This window comes from Oenanthe melanoleuca, chromosome 1 (genome assembly GCF_029582105.1).
Source record: "Oenanthe melanoleuca isolate GR-GAL-2019-014 chromosome 1, OMel1.0, whole genome shotgun sequence".
In the NCBI taxonomy this organism is placed as follows: domain Eukaryota; kingdom Metazoa; phylum Chordata; class Aves; order Passeriformes; family Muscicapidae; genus Oenanthe; species Oenanthe melanoleuca.
This window is the reverse complement of record NC_079333.1, coordinates 19253862-19268311: the sequence shown is the minus strand read 5'-3', so window position 1 is coordinate 19268311 and position 14450 is coordinate 19253862. Positions and strand designations below refer to the sequence as shown.

At 38.8% G+C, this 14450-nt stretch overlaps 1 protein-coding gene across 1 annotated transcript in view; it reads right to left on the bottom strand.

Annotated features, from left to right (window-relative positions):
- Window positions 1–10862, bottom strand: part of IMPG2 (interphotoreceptor matrix proteoglycan 2) — a 92304-nt gene extending 81442 nt beyond the window's left edge. Inside the window, exons 1-2 of the mRNA XM_056481838.1 lie at window positions 10790–10862; window positions 9246–9506 (exon numbers count right to left, since the gene is read on the bottom strand). Of these exons, the coding sequence (XP_056337813.1) occupies window positions 9246–9506; window positions 10790–10862 (334 nt within the window). The remainder of the gene's footprint in view (window positions 1–9245; window positions 9507–10789) is intronic.
- Window positions 10863–14450: the final 3588 nt, after the last annotated feature.

Sequence of the window (14450 nt, the reverse complement as noted above, 5' to 3'; positions counted from 1 at the left end):
ACAGGAAGTAGAGGTGGAGCTTAAGTAGTAAGAAAGATGGTGGCACTGATCAAAGTCTAGTAAGCTCAGTCAGTAGCAAATCCTTCGGACTCACCTTTAAACAATTTAAAATACATTTCAGAAATCACAACTGCATTCATAATTCCAAAAACAAGGCTGGATGATGACAAAAGAATATGCTATGAAATAAGCTCTAACTGTACTGTACATGTTCACTGAGAAAGAACTGGCCAGCTCTGAACAGTCAATCTGAGAATTAAGGTTTAATAACATATTCTACAATGCCTACTTTAACCTCCCAACTTTGCACATGCTCTTTTTTCCAGTCAGAGCAGTTGGTCACATGGTGCTCAAACAGGAACAACTGTGTGACCCAGGATAACTCAAAGAGAGAAAGATTCATAGGATTTTCCTTGTGTCCTGGAAAAGAGCAACGTTAAAAGGTGAACTCTCAAAATCATTCACACCAAATGCCATGCTGGAGGAGTAGGAGACAGATCTGCTTTTTGGCCTTAATCTGATTTCACTACTTAGACAGTTCAGCAGAGGAATGCTCTGCATTCTGGGAAAATCCTGACATCACAAGCAAGCCCTTACAGGAGACTAAATCTATCTCCAGAAAGTCATTTTCTTCAATCAGCTTCAAAATTAGCTCTGGGCTTCCAAAACCAGTACCTTGCTGTTATTTCTTCTTGATGCTTTGTTTTCCAAATTCCAAAGTTGTTTAAATGTAAAACTTGACACATAGATCACATATGGAAAGATTTTCATTCAACCAAGAGATGGACATTTTTCTTAAATGCAAATGCTTTACAAATAACAACCTTAAGGAATTGCTTCCTATGCAGCACCACCCTTAGAGCTGAGCTGATGCTGGCACACTTGATGGCATCATGCAGAAAAAGTTATTTTCTTCACCCTGAATTTTAATTTATCAGAGCAGTTGGACCATTTCTCTGTTGTGGAACTCCACAGATACAAAGGTATTTCTCATTTTTATGCCACAATCCCAGATTTATGACATGGAGATTAGCATTGTAGCTCATCTGGTATGCATGACCAGAGAAAATAAAGTCCCCATACTCTGCATTATTAACTGTCAGTAGTATATTGCTGTTCTAGCACCCCTCCATCATCTGTAAAACTCACTGATTTGGGAAGGATTGTCCATGTTTCCAGTCAGTGTATGCATCTCTATTAATCAGAAAACAATAGCCAAATTGACAAAGATCCATGTACCATGTCACATCCTCACCTCAAGTAACACTTGCAAACCCTTTGAGGCAGAGACCATGTTTCCTTCTGACCTCTGCACAGACCTCAGGCAATGAAGCCATAATCCTGCTCTGGGATTTCTGGCTCCTACTGGAGTACTAATAAACTTCCTGAAGTAGAATAACATATGTAATATTCTCTCTACCATCCCTCTCATAATAGCTAGGCATCCAGGAAAAAACTGAAGTCTAGTTTTAAATCCAGAAGGCTACGCTAAGGAATATCATCCCTTGCTCACATTTCTTTTGGTGGTACCTGTATCCTACATGCCTTTCACTCCAGGTGCCACGTTGTGGAGCAACAATCCTGCAATGAGATTATCCCTGTGGCTGGGATAAGTCCTCAACAGACTCTCAGTAACAACTGAAGCCATTTGCAATAGCTTGCAAATACTTTGCAGGGACAGTCTAGTCCTAGAGTTTTCAAATACCAACAGGAAAAGGACTGGCTTTCCAGTTGCAAGTAATTGAAGTTAATTTTCTTTAATGCTCTTAAACAAGTTTAAAATGAATATGATGAGACAGTGTCTTGTCTGAATACAAGCTGCTCCCATATGAACAGTTGTTCCAATCGGCTCCCAATGGATTAAGGATTTTCTGTGTGTCCTTTCATTTGGAATTAGACACCCCACTGAATTCCAGTACCAAAAGCTTTGTGCCATCTGTGGGCACCAAGCCCATTAATTACACCTAAGCTGTCAACACAGCCGTGTGTTCTGCAAAAGGAGGAAATGAGATGTGGATAAGGAGCCACATTTTGTCCTCTCCAGCCTCTCCTATCTGTTTCCACTGAGGTGAGCAACAAGTTGAACAACATAGTGCAAATTCCTTCTGTATTCTCTTCCTTCCACACAGTCAAGAGTGTGCTAGTTCTGACACACAGGGAGGGATTAAAAACTCCAAGCACAGAGTTGACACACAGTCCATCTTGTACTGTTTTGTTTATTCCAACTGGCCAGTTTGTAAAACAGGGCATTGCTTTGCAGGATGACAAATCCAGGCTGTAAGGGCTCAACACAAGAACCATCCTCACATGTGCTTACCTATAGGGTGCTCAAGAGTAAATTCATAGATGGCTAAGAAAGACTGAAACGAAATTGTTCTTTTTTTTTCATAAATATTTTCATTGTTTTCCAGTCAGAAGAGAGTTGCCATTTCAAGCACAGCGAGAGAACAACAAAATTTATTCGGTGTGGTTCAAATCACATGTAAAGAAAGAGAGGAGCACAATTCCATCTTCCACCTCTCCTTCACAAATGTCAAAAAAGGAGGCACTTCTCATCCTGACTTGACATGGCCACCCAGAAAACTGAAAAGACACCACAGTGCATTCAAGTTGGCTAGTAAGTGTGATCAACCTTATTTTAGCTTGAAGGTGGAGCCCACCCTGTGATGGGTTTTCAGCTATCTGTTTGTGAGGGAGGTTTTTTCAAAGTTTCTCAAATTCTTGAGAACTCCCATAAAGAAAAACATGCTTTTCATTAACTAGATTTTAAGCATTCTGAGACTGTAGACAAAAGTTGGAGGCACCAAATCAAAGTTAAACAAGACTTAACTGGAAGCTTCAGGTAATAACTATAACTTAGTGAATTATTTTAAACAGTATCTTTCCTTGATGCCCTTCCAGAAACTAGACAGTGTCTGTGTCAAATACATTACCTAGATATGTTGACAATAAATGAAGAAACTTTTGACTAAGACTTAAAATAGCAACTCCTTCAAACCTAAACAGAAAATGAGAGTTAGGGGGACCAAAAAGTTGACCACTGAAGTTTGCAACCAGAAACGCAACTCTGAGTTTTAAATAGAAAACATTTAAAGGAGCTAAAGAACGGGGGGAAAAAAATGCTGCATGAGATCTTATAATAAATTGCCAGGAGGCAAATCGTTCAGAGTTATGATTGAAGCTGCTGGGCAGGTTTTGCATTATGATCTTTCCAGGATTTAGTTTTTGAATAGTAGCTACAAAACTCTTAAAAAAGCACAAAGCAGGCAGTCCTGCCAGCACGGGGAAGAGGTGCTGAGCAGACCCAGCAGCAGTGCCACTGCCACCTGGAGAGCAGCTCGGCGCTCGGGCTCTTCACGCCTGGAGCTCCCACCAAACTTTCACTGGCCTGCTACAGGGCCACAGATATGTGGGACAGCATTAGTGACACGAGGCCCTGGAGGAGACAGGATTTGTGATGAGGTTCTAATCCCTAGCAAACAATACTGATTAAAAACATCATAAAATCGAGATCAATCTTTTAAGGCAGTGAGCTAAGAGTCTTGAAGCTGCATGTGAGTGGGAAGGTAAGCTCCCCTGGAAAATTGTTTCCTTCATCCCATGACTGCAGTAATAAATAAATTGTATTTTTAAGTTAGTTGATCTCTCTGCTACCTTGCAATTTTCCTCTGAAGAACTCAAATGTTAAAAAAAAAGAAAAAAGAAGGCTTATGAGAAGAGAAGCTCCCTGCTCCAAGAGATGTGGTCAGGTCCAGCTGACAACAGGAAAAGGAATAGTTATGTTGAAGACATGTAACTGACTGGCACAACAAACCAGAATTCATACCAAGAATGCAAATCACACAGCTTGGTCTGCAGTTTGTCTCCAAAGTATATTTTGCATGCATATACTATATTTTCCATGCACTGCATCCTGAAAAGCCTCACAAGTCAGAAGTCACTTAACTCATCACTGAGATAATCATCTTCAACATGAAAGAGCAGGTAGGAAAAAATTAAAAGATCTGCACTTTTGGTCCATGGCCTTGTTCAAGCTTCTATTGAGCCAAGTGTCACAGCCACTTGAAGTAAGCAATGTCTTAATCTTTAAAGGCCATATCAGGTTTCAAAGGTTGCTTCAGAAAGCCAGAATGTCATAAGACAATTCCAATGGGAACTGTCCATCAGCATATCTACTTCAAAAGCAGAAAATCCCAGCCCTTGGAAGCTTATCTACTTCAAATGTGGTGTCTATGCTCAAGTAATACTCAAAACTAATAGCCAATATTCTGAAAAGCTTAAGATAATTGTGTTTCAACCCAAAAAAAATCCTCATAGGCAGACACAAGCTCTTCTCAGTCCTACTAATCTGCAGAAATGAGTGGGGGGAAAAAAGTTTATTTGAAGCTTTATTTGCTAAAGGTGTCATCACTATTTCCAAAACCTCCAGCTAAGATCTGTGATGTGATTAGATGACCTTTCTCTTGCTCTGAAACTCTCCAGTCTGGCTAGCCCTCAGTGCCTGGGTAGGATGCAGCACCCTTGAGGCTCACACTGTACAACTGGGGATGCATTTATCTCTCAGTTAGCCTATTACACTCAGTCTGTGCTCAGGGATTTCTGAGGTTAACAGAAGGGGCACCACATGACAGCACTGAGCACCCTGTAGGGGGTAGGGTGGCTTTCTGGCCATTTGTGTAAGTGGGCAGTGCTGGAGTTTAATCCCAATTAAATCTCATTAGTGCTTCTTAAGAGTTGAATCGTCTGTGGTGGCTAGGAGCACTGAATCAGGCTGAATATTCTATTTTGAGGCAACAGGAGACCAACTCCTCGTCCTCTCTAACAATTTCTGCACAAATGAACTGCTTAATTGCAGAGAGAGAGAAAGACTACAGTCACAGGGCAGACAGCTCCTAAGAGATCACTGCTGCAAAGGCTTTGTTAGCATTTCTTAAACAAATTAATACACACATGCATAGAAAGCACTCATCCATTGCTGGAATGCTGTTGCATATGTCCTGTAACACAGCAGCTCTTAAAAAAATATATAAAACAAACAAAGGGTTTAAACTGAGAAAATACTTGAATGTAAATTAGCTAATTCACATGAAAGATTTTTGATTTGAACACTCGCATACTAAACTCTAGCACATCAATTATTCTCACCAATAATATTTCAGTAAAAACTAAGATGTGTCCTTCAAGGAAAGAGTCAAGTTTCTTAGAAGCATATGCTGGTATGTAAAAATTCAAATGTAGAGGGAAACACACCTTCTACAAATAGATTTCAGAAATTTATTGCTGAGTATGAGGTATATGTAATATGTACCAGGGATGTGGGGAAAACAGGGAAAAAAGGCTCAGCCAGGCAGATTCTTTATATAATATATGCTTTTTAGCCAAGTACTTTTCATGACTTTTGGCTCTTTGCTTTCATCATTATTTGCAAGCATTATTAGCATCCTTAGATGTTTGGCTTTATCTGAAGCTCTGGCTGACAAGAACAGTTCTGGCAGAGAGACTATCTGATCAACACATTTGAAAAGAAGATCAGTGCTCACAAAAAAAAAAAAAAATACACAAGCATACACTGAATAGTTCAAGACAGAGGGTCACAGTAGGAAAAAATTGTAAAGAGACCATAGGAAAGGTAGCCACTAGAGTAATTACATCTCAGAGATGGCAAAGAAGCATATTAGCCTGAGCCATGGTGACAAAATCCATCAGCCCAATTAAGAGATATGAGATGGGTAAACAGTACAAGCCATGCTATCTTGTAATCCTTATATTGTTTCTGTTTTACATGCTAATTCAACTTCTCAGTCTACTGCAATCCTCTACCAATAATTTACATGACAGAGAATGGACAGACACTGAATTGTGCACACAAGGTGACTGGTCACAAGAGACTTGGTCTGAGTGGGTGTGGCTGTTTTTCACGTTATAAATTGTATTTATCTATGGCTCAGGCTACCATTTCCCTGTCAGCAGTAAAGAACATCATACTAGACATTAACATGTACAGCCCACTCACTGTCTGAAATCCCACTACTAGATTTCCACAATTTTTTTTTTTTTTTTTTTTTTTTTTGGTAGAATCTGCAGCTGCCCACTGGACACACTTTGTGTTTGTCACAACAGTTTAGCAATGAACCACAATTAGCATCATAACATTACACCATTTAAAAGGACAGCAGTTAAGAACAATCTAAGTCCCAGCCCACAGGCCTACAGTACCCAGTCTGTAAACATCTATGGCTGATTTCCATCCCCATATTGCAAAAGATGAAATATAAAGTCAGCCAACAGCAGCAACCTCCATGCACAGGTACAAGAGATACAGAGACAGGGCAGTTCAGAGACAATCATAACCCAGGACTCATCTCCAAGAGTGAAAATAGCATCACCTGCTGCTGCAAAACTCTGTTCTGCATGGGATTCATTGTAGGAATAAAGCACCACTTCAGAAATTTGTCTTCTAGACTGCAGGTGTAGAAAAACAAGTACAACCCTTCCCCTTCCAGGTTGGTGCTTCTGAATACCACAGTAATAAAACAACTACCAATAATCAAACCATTAATTAGACTTTCATATGTTGAAGGGTTATGCTGCTGTTTTAGAAAATATTGATTTTTCTTCAGATCCCCATATTTTGTTGTGTTTTGATTTTTTATCATTTATTATGTATTTATCGTATTTTTTATCTTGTCTCTTTTTAAGGTTCAAAAAATCCAGGTGGTGTAGTCAGAAAAAAAAGAAACTGTACACTGTTAAGCCTATAGCAATATGACAGAAGCATTTCCTTAAAGCCTGTGACAGGAATGTTCATCTGTCAGTCTCTGACACTTAGAGACTTTTGACAGCTAGCAAAAGTAAATAAAGTTATAGGGAGCTACAGACAGATAATTCTATTCCCACCTGTTTCCTTCTAAGGTAGACACAGACAGAACAAACAATCTGGGTAATCAGCACATGCAAACCTTTTCTTGTTTTCTAGCAAACTCTTATATCACAATAGCAATCAACTTTTCCTTCCAAGGTAGTGGCATGGTATTGCTGGCAGTAAAGCAAAACCAAGGAAAGAATAGACTGTTTTAGAACCATCCTTTCCTGAGAAAGTATATATTGATATTGAAGCAATTTCTTACTTCAACATATACAGAAAAAAAAAAAAAAAAAAAAAAGATACTAAAAATCCTCACTGAGATTGGAAAATCAGCAGTTCTGTGTACATTTATATTTATTCCCTTCTGGGGTTAACTGTTTTCTTAGTCACTCATAGTAGCTGGTCTCTAAGTGTTAAATAGTGGCCACATTTTTTCCTGGGATTATTTTGCTGACTGTGGCTATCTGGATGGCTACTAAAAACTTTGCATATAATTCAGTACCACTGAATTCAGACACCAGGTGCCAACCAAACCTGCTCTATCACTCCACTCTTCAGCTGGACAAAGGAGAGAAAAGGTAACAAAAGGCTCATGGGTTGAGATAAGGATAGTGGGATCACTCACCAGATTCTGTCAAGACAGGCTCAACTTTTATTACCAACATTTATTACCAATGAAATTGGTAATAGCAGGACAATGAGAGCAGCATCTCCTCCTCTTCCACTGACTTTGGTGTCTGCAAAACTGTTTCTCTCTCATATTTTCACTCTTTTCTTTCAACAGCCATTGCTGCTGTGCAGCTTTTTCTTTCTCAAATATGTTACCCCAGAAGTGCTGATGGGATTGGCCCTGACCAGCAGAGCTGGTTGTCCTTGGCTCTATTGATACAGGGGAAGCTTCTGGCAGCTCCTCAGAGAAGCCACCCTTATAGACCCCTGCTACCAAAATCTGGCCAAACAAACCCAATACACTGCACATGAACTCTCATGACCTCAGGTGCCAACCCAGGACATCACTGCTAATTAAAGTCCCCTCTTCTGCTTTCAGAGATATTTTTCAAGTGTTTTAACTTAAAAGCACTAATGGTAATCACAGGCTCTCTGCTCAAGAAAAGCTTGTGGACTGTGAAAGCTGTTAAATCCAGTAAGGAAACAGATGGACTAGGTGGATTTTTGGTTCAGCCTAGGATTATTAAGACCTAAATATACATTTGCAACCTAATTTACAGATTTCTTTCTTCTTTATTATCACTCACACCTTTGCTTAGTTGGTATTGCCCTAATGTACCCCTAGCACACATAACTGAGGGGTGACTTTGTTAAAGCCCATAGTATGCATGGATTCATTTGGAACAAAAAATGGTTGTGTCATCGTGGATGAAATAAGAAAGTGGCAAAGCCTGTCAAACCATCAGCATCATCATCAGTGTCAACATCCCTTGCAGGCTGGGCACAATTCATATTCAAATGAGGCTGTAAAACCCCATATAATTCCACTTTGTTCTCCAAATACATTATGTTCACTTCTATGCAAACATTAAACAGCTCCTGGTTGCCATTGCTTTTCACTTGTCTAAGTAAATGAACAGTCACCAGTGAGAGTTTCTCTATAGGCAATCAAACCTCATCAAACATGTGTCTGGGAACACCCTTCCTTCTCCTCTGACAGCAGCTCTGTCATTTTGCCAGTTTTGTACAGACATGTTAAGATAACTACAAATTGCTTGAATGCTTCAACACAAGAAGTGTTGCATGACTGTGATGCCCCATTCCAGTGCAGTGAGACAGAAGGGTTTGAAATACAGCATGTTACTGTAATATTTCATCAAGTGAAAGAAGATGTTAGTGGGAATATTGCAGCTCTTCAGAGAAAGCTCTGCCACATCAACATCCACATTTTAAAAGAAAGGCTGCATGTCTATTCTGCTATAGCCCACCACAGATTGTACACTTTGTACAACAAGCCATAGCCAAAAGGCATATGCCTGAAGTGCCAGTGTCTCAAATTTGACTTTCCTGACTCGCCCCTCAATGAATTCTGCTGGCACTTTAAGAACACCAAATAAACCAAACAAACTCTGTTATTTAGCTACTCTGTACATAGCACCTATTTTTCTTAGCATTCAAATTGTTCTGAGAATAGATTGTTTTAGTAAACAATGTGATTTCAGGGAGCAAGAGTTCTTATGACACGTGAGTGTAGACAGATTGTGGTGGGGTTTTAACCCAGAACAGCTGTCATAAGCAAGATTATCAAAGAAAATTAAGTTTCACCAGCAATAATGTATTTCCTATGGCTTGGTATTTACTGTGTTTCAAAGCTTGAACTATTTTTTAATAAGTGAGTGTTCTTTATCAATTACCCATGAGATGTACTTACCTCTGAGCCTGAAATACTTCAGATGGTTGGCAATAGCCTGCTCAACAGATTCGTCAGGGCAGATCTTCACTCCACTGGGAAACAGAATGGAGCGCTTCCTTCGTGACTGCAAATGCCTGTGGAACTGCTCAGCATCCATGATGCCATTAGGCTTTTTCAACCCAGGAGGCAGAGAAGGGCTTGCCAGCTGCCAGTCACTGAGCTGAGGGGCTGGTGAAACATCTTTAGCCTGTCCTCCTCCTGCAGCTGAATAAGCTTCTGCTGTGAAATTAAAACCACATAAATTTCTCAGAGGAGATAATGATGCATTCATTAGTATCTTCATGCTACTTCTGTGGTCTCTGAAGGAAATTGCTGTGTTTTTTTCTGTTAAAAGAACCTGTCTCTGACTGTGATGTTATAAACAACCTTAAGCTCTTTACAATATCCCATCAAATGGTAACATAGCATAAGGCTCTAACCCTTTGAATTCTAACACTTTGCGTTTAACTTTCCATCTGCTATTAGTCTTAAGTTAATGGGACTATATTTTTGAACAAACAAATCTATTTGGAAGCTTTCAGAAGTTAAATAAATAATTAAGAAATAATCTTGCTCCATACTGTCTTTCCACAAGAGCAATTTGTATACCTTGCAAATAGAAAATTGCTTGAATTGATAGTTAACCTTCCATCACTGAGACAGGTCTCTACTCTACTGGCAGGGGAGAGGAATAAAAGGTTCATCAGCTTTTTTTTTTTTTGGTTGACTTTTTTTTTGGTGTTTTTTATTTTTAATTCCCTCTTAAATTAGTCGTTCCACATCATTCCAGAGGAAACAGCTGAGGTAAGAACATGTATATTGAGATTTAGTCTGACAGTGTAATTTTCTATCCTTTAAAGTCAGCTGATTTGAAATTATTTCATTCAACTTCTTTCACTTTTTCCCTAAAAAACATGCCTGAAAAACAATCAAAACAAATCATTTATTAGAGAAAGAATAGTAATAACTCTATGGCATTTGTCATCCAACAGATTATGAGTTTATTCTGCAACTTCAGAAGATCTTTGACTTTTGTGACTGAAAGATGAAAGGCATGGTTATTTTGATTGCATATTAATAATCAGCTCTGTTGCAGAAGATCACCAGATGGTATAGCAGAGGCAGATAGAACATCAAAAAAGGCCACTAAGGCAAACCCCCAAATCTTTACCCAAACTAGCACATGTTCGGTGTCCATATGCAGAAGATAGAACCTTACTTTTTAAGATTTAATACAAAACTAATAAAGGAAAAAGTGAAAAAATTATCAGTATTCAGCATCTCAAAGTTGAAAAAAATTGCCTCCTATAGCTACTTTTACACTCAAATCAAATGTTCAGTTATACGACCTAGAAATCAGTCTAAATGTTACATATTTACACTTCTGTCACAGCACAGATTTGATGAAACATTTCTCTGTATTAGCCTCCTTTGTTACAATTAAATCAGAGAGGTTTTTCTAATTCTATACACTGCCATAGCTAAATTTGTAAACAAGAACATAAGAAAGATGTCTGCATTACCTGCAACTATTTGAAGATCTGTGTTAATCATTCCCGGAAGGCAAAGAAAGATTTTCCACATGAAGCCAAACATACTTATTTGTTTAATTAAAAAAAAAAAAATAAAAAAAATAAAAAACAAAAAAATCCCAATCCCTTTTAGCAAAAGAGCTGTTGTCTTTACCGTAGCCTTGACCCAACCAAGAGCATTGCACTTCTTGAAAATGTCTTGATGTCACATATCGTTATCTTTGGAGAAAGCATTAGGTAAAAAAAGTCAACCAATTCATCCTGGCTCTGCTCTTTTCAAAGACAGTATTCTGCTTTAGTGAAGAAACAAGAAAAGGTGATCGAAGTGGACTCCTTGGAGCTAGCAGATGGACTGACACAATTTTTTAATTTTAATCTGGCCAGCTAAGCTCTTTACCAGGGCTTGTCATACCATTAACAGACAGTCCAAACAAGGACAGCACCTTTCACGTTTAATTAACCACGCTTTTTCATTGGCCTTTCAATTTCTGCTCTTTTTAAAAATCCTGCTGGCCACAAAACATCAGGGGGAGCATGCTTATCTCCAGTAGAAAGTCTTCTGCCTGTACAACTATAAATACACATATAAATGTATAATTCCCTTAAACACCATTGTATATGTAAACACGGAAGCAACCTCTCTGTGGGACTGCTTCTTCTGGTTACAGGGCTACTGTTGTTCTGTGCTAAAGGAGAAAGGCTTGTGCTGTCACACCACAGTCCCCATTGCATCCCAAACACACTGCTTCCTGCAAAGATAAAGCCAGGGCAAGTCCTGATTCTTTCATCTCTGTTCAGGTATTACCTGCACGAGCAGCAGCAAGAAGTTGGCACAGATACCTGAAGAGATGATCAGCTAAGGAAACCACAGAAAGGACAGAGCACAGAACAGCAGCAGCACTCTCAGTTCCTGTCCAGGGTCAGCTCACTGTGGAAACGTGTAGGGAAGCTGTCCTGCAATGGCAGGCTGCATTCAGACCACTAGGAAATCTCCTTCAGCACTGTCTTCTGCATGGTGCTACTCAGGATTCCTGGTTACTGTGTTCACATCAATCTGAACAAACTGCTGGTTTGGCTGAAGTGACTATTTTTGGTAGTGGTTTTGTATAAGTATTTCAAAGCTGGATTCCCAGGTGTCTTCTGCAAAGCTTTCACACAGAGCTCCTCAGGCAGTGCAGTGCCCACTTCTCTCTTCTAGCTGCTCTACTGAACTGCCAGCAATTCACCTATCAGGAATTATCAGCAGTATTATACATACAACACTCACAGGAAACAAATGGAATGACCTTTGTTTTTATGTTCTGTCTTCTGACATCTAACAGACTCTAGCTGATATTTTTCAAAACAGTAACATATTTTCTTTTTTCTCCCCTCTCTGCCCCAAAATTATTAAATCACATTTAAAACTTAACCACTGAGCTGCTCTTCTTAGAATTTTCTTAGCATTTTCTTAGCAATTTTCTCAGAAATTTCTTAGAACCAGACATTTTGGATATAGTAAACCATCACTGCAAACCTCATCTGGCTCTGCCAAGCTAACCATGGTGCTGGCAGCACCATGCTGAGCTCTGCATAGAACAGCACAGAGACAACACTGCACTGGTACCCAGAAACTAAGTCCTATTCAGCATGTCTGGGTGAGACAGCAGCTTCTGAGGCTAGCTTAAGTATCTTTACTATGACCATGGATTCAACACAGACCAGCTTTATTTTTCAATCCTCTGCAGACTCATGCTTTCAAAGCCATGAATGTTTATGATGGAATTGCCCTGCAAAAATGCAATTGGATAAAGGTTAGAAACATTACACGTGCTTATAAAGCCAAAAGCTATCTTACCTCCAGAACAAGTGTCCCTTTACAGACAATTTACAGAACACATAAACTTCAGTAAAAGTATGAAACCCAGTTAAAAGGTTTCCTGGAGAATTTTTTAGATTTACAGTATTTTTGTTTCTTTCATCACCAAAGTACTCAGAGGCACTCAGAATGTGAAGAGTATAAAAACCATCTCTGTCAAAATTTGTTTTCTTTTGGTATGGTTATGTCAGTTTCTGTGAGATAAAAGAGTTTAAAAATGTAAATTAAGTTTTAATTATATTAGTTTGCTATTAATTAATTTGTGTGCAGTCAATTTTATATTTAAGTGATTTCAGCACTGAAATGTAGACTTGCAACAGCTGAAAATCTCCTACATTTATAATAGCAAAAGGCATATCTAAAAGCACAATCATTTAAAGTTTCGTAAAATAAGCAAAACAACTCTTGCAATAATTTTCCAAAATAATTGTGGAAAATTAACTCCTTCCTTGATTTGACAAAAACCTTTAAAGTAACACTTTGTAACAGAAAATGTGTAGTCATTCATTTTCAACAGACAAGTTGTATCTGCTCAAAAATATTAATGAAAAGCATTCTTGCTGAATGAGAAAAAAAGGAAATTGCAATTCAAGTGACACAACACACCTAGGTCATCCCAGTACCTCCAAAATTAAAGACTGTCAATTTTCTGACAGTTTGCATTTCTGATGAAGAAATATGTATTTTCATATAGCAAATGTAACTAGTCAATTACAGTTCTCTACAGAGCAACGCTCACTGAAATACTGCTAAGCACACATGCCATTCCAAATAATGTCCCTGTTTTTCAAATGCAATTTAATCAAGAAGTGAATCCACCTGTAACTAAAAAAATGTCAAATAAAGGAATACTTCAATGAAAGTGCCTCTAATAAAGAGCCACATCATGGCAATACCCACTGTCTCCAAGCTCATGAGGTTTCCTATCCAGAATCTAAATTGTCTCCCATGGCTGGAAGCAGAAGCCAACTTTATGGCATTTGACAGGATTCACCAACAAAATTCCCAATCAGTTCAGCAGAGACAATTAGGTCAGACAAAATCTTTTCACTTGTTCAGTTTCTGTCATTGCTGTGGCCAAGCATTCATTGTTGTCACTTTTTGTTTGTGGTCCTGAAGAGTTCTCTGGTGAACACCTCCCAAAAATAAGCAAGTTCTGAGGCTGTTTAAACTTCCAGCTGACCAAATTCACCCACTATAGCCTGTTGTACTGCCACCTCTTCCATCATACAGTAAAGTATTTTGAGCAGAAAAATTAGGAAATTAGGTCAATCAAATTAATCTCACACTTATCAATGCTGTCCATATAATGTAAACCTACTCCCAGTATTCCTCCTTTTCTGAACTGTTGACCAGAAATCTCTTACCTTGTTCAACAAAGACAATCCCAGTGTCTGTGCTTCTCTTTGAACTTCAATTTCCAACTTCAGCTTGGGCAGAATTTTTATTAGTCTTGGTTTATTCAACACATTTTCAATTCTTTTGACTTTTCTAGTCTCATGCTACAACTCCTGCTTTTTCACCTGGAAAACAGTTGCCTTCATTTTGTTTGTTTGCCTTTCTTTTTCTGGGGGTTGGGAGGATGGGTGCCCAGAAGCAATATTCTGCTTCTCTGTCTTATCTGTCCTAACCAAGATAAAAGTGTGACTACTGTGACTCTTCAGTTTTTATTATTTTCTAAAGGTGTAGTACTTCCTGAGTACTGCAAGCCCATCTCAGGGTCAGGTTCCAGAGGCAAGTACCACAAAAGCCCAGATGAACTGCAATTAATCCATGCCTAAAATTCCATTGCTA